The 1029-nt window shown below is 61.5% G+C and overlaps 1 protein-coding gene across 1 annotated transcript in view; it reads right to left on the bottom strand.

Annotated features, from left to right (window-relative positions):
- Zan (zonadhesin) overlaps positions 1–1029 on the bottom strand; it is a 62469-nt gene that overhangs the window by 381 nt on the left and 61059 nt on the right. Inside the window, exons 34-35 of the mRNA XM_055606673.1 lie at positions 722–860; positions 578–621 (exon numbers count right to left, since the gene is read on the bottom strand). Of these exons, the coding sequence (XP_055462648.1) occupies positions 578–621; positions 722–860 (183 nt within the window). The remainder of the gene's footprint in view (positions 1–577; positions 622–721; positions 861–1029) is intronic.

The raw sequence follows: 1029 nt of genomic DNA, 5'->3' as shown, positions 1-1029 counted from the left end.
GTGTGTCCTCCTGTGTGTGTGTGTCCTGTGTGTGTGTCCTCCTGTGTGTGTGTCCTCCTGTGTGTGTGTCCTGTGTGTGTGTGTGTCCTCCTGTGTGTGTGTGTCCTCCTGTGTGTGTGTGTCCTGTGTGTGTGTCCTCCTGTGTGTGTGTGTGTGTGTGTGTGTCCTGTGTGTGTGTGTCCTCCTGTGCGTGTGTGTCCTCCTGTCGTGCAGGGCTCTGGGGCCACAGCCCGTCTTCCTCTGGAAGCTTCCCTCCCTGCCCTGTGTCTTCCGTGGCTGGTGCACAGGCACGCTGGGCCGCCTGCCTTCGGCTTCCAGTGAGTTCTCTCCTGGGGGGTCCCGCCCCGCCCCTGCATGGGTACACACACACTCACAGTCACACACACACGCACACACACAATTGTAAGATCAGAAGCATTTAAAAAATAAACTATGTTTATGTGTTTGCTCAGCAGTCCAGGGCTTTGAGGGTGGGCTCAGGAACGTCTGGGAGAGAGCAAGAGGGCTCGCTAGAGGACTCGCCCTGCCAGGGGCTGTGCCCCACAGCCCCCACTCCCCCCTTGGGGCTGGCACTCACCCGTGCGCTCCAGCCTCAGGCCAATCCACCTCCACAGCTTCTCCCTAGAGGGGGGAAGAGTGCACAGTGGCGAGCATCAGGCCCCACCCGCCGGCCGCCCTCGCCCCGCTCCCCCTCTCCTCCGGCCGCCCTCGCCCCGCTCACCCTCTCCTCCTCCACCTCCACCTCCTGGCCGTCCTTCTCAGCGCCATGTAAACATACACTCGCAGCAGTAAGGTCGGTACTAGCACCAACACGAGCACTCCTGGCAGGATGGCCACCAAGTTCGTCGAGCTTGCCAGTTCTGTGTGCAGAACGGAGACAGTGGGGGCTGGCGGCGGCCTCGAGTGCCCGTGGCCCCAGCAGCAGGTGGCAGGTGAGGACCAGCTGAGCTGGATGCTGGTCAAGTTTCAGGCCGGTGAGACCGTGTGTGTGTGTGTGTGTGTGTGTGTGTGTGTGTGTGTGTGTGTGTG

The sequence above is a fragment of the Psammomys obesus genome, unplaced genomic scaffold (genome assembly GCF_907164565.1).
Source record: "Psammomys obesus unplaced genomic scaffold, mPsaObe1.curated_primary_1811, whole genome shotgun sequence".
Classification (NCBI taxonomy): domain Eukaryota; kingdom Metazoa; phylum Chordata; class Mammalia; order Rodentia; family Muridae; genus Psammomys; species Psammomys obesus.
The sequence above is the reverse complement of the archived record's forward strand: the minus strand, read 5'-3'. Positions and strand labels throughout refer to the sequence as shown.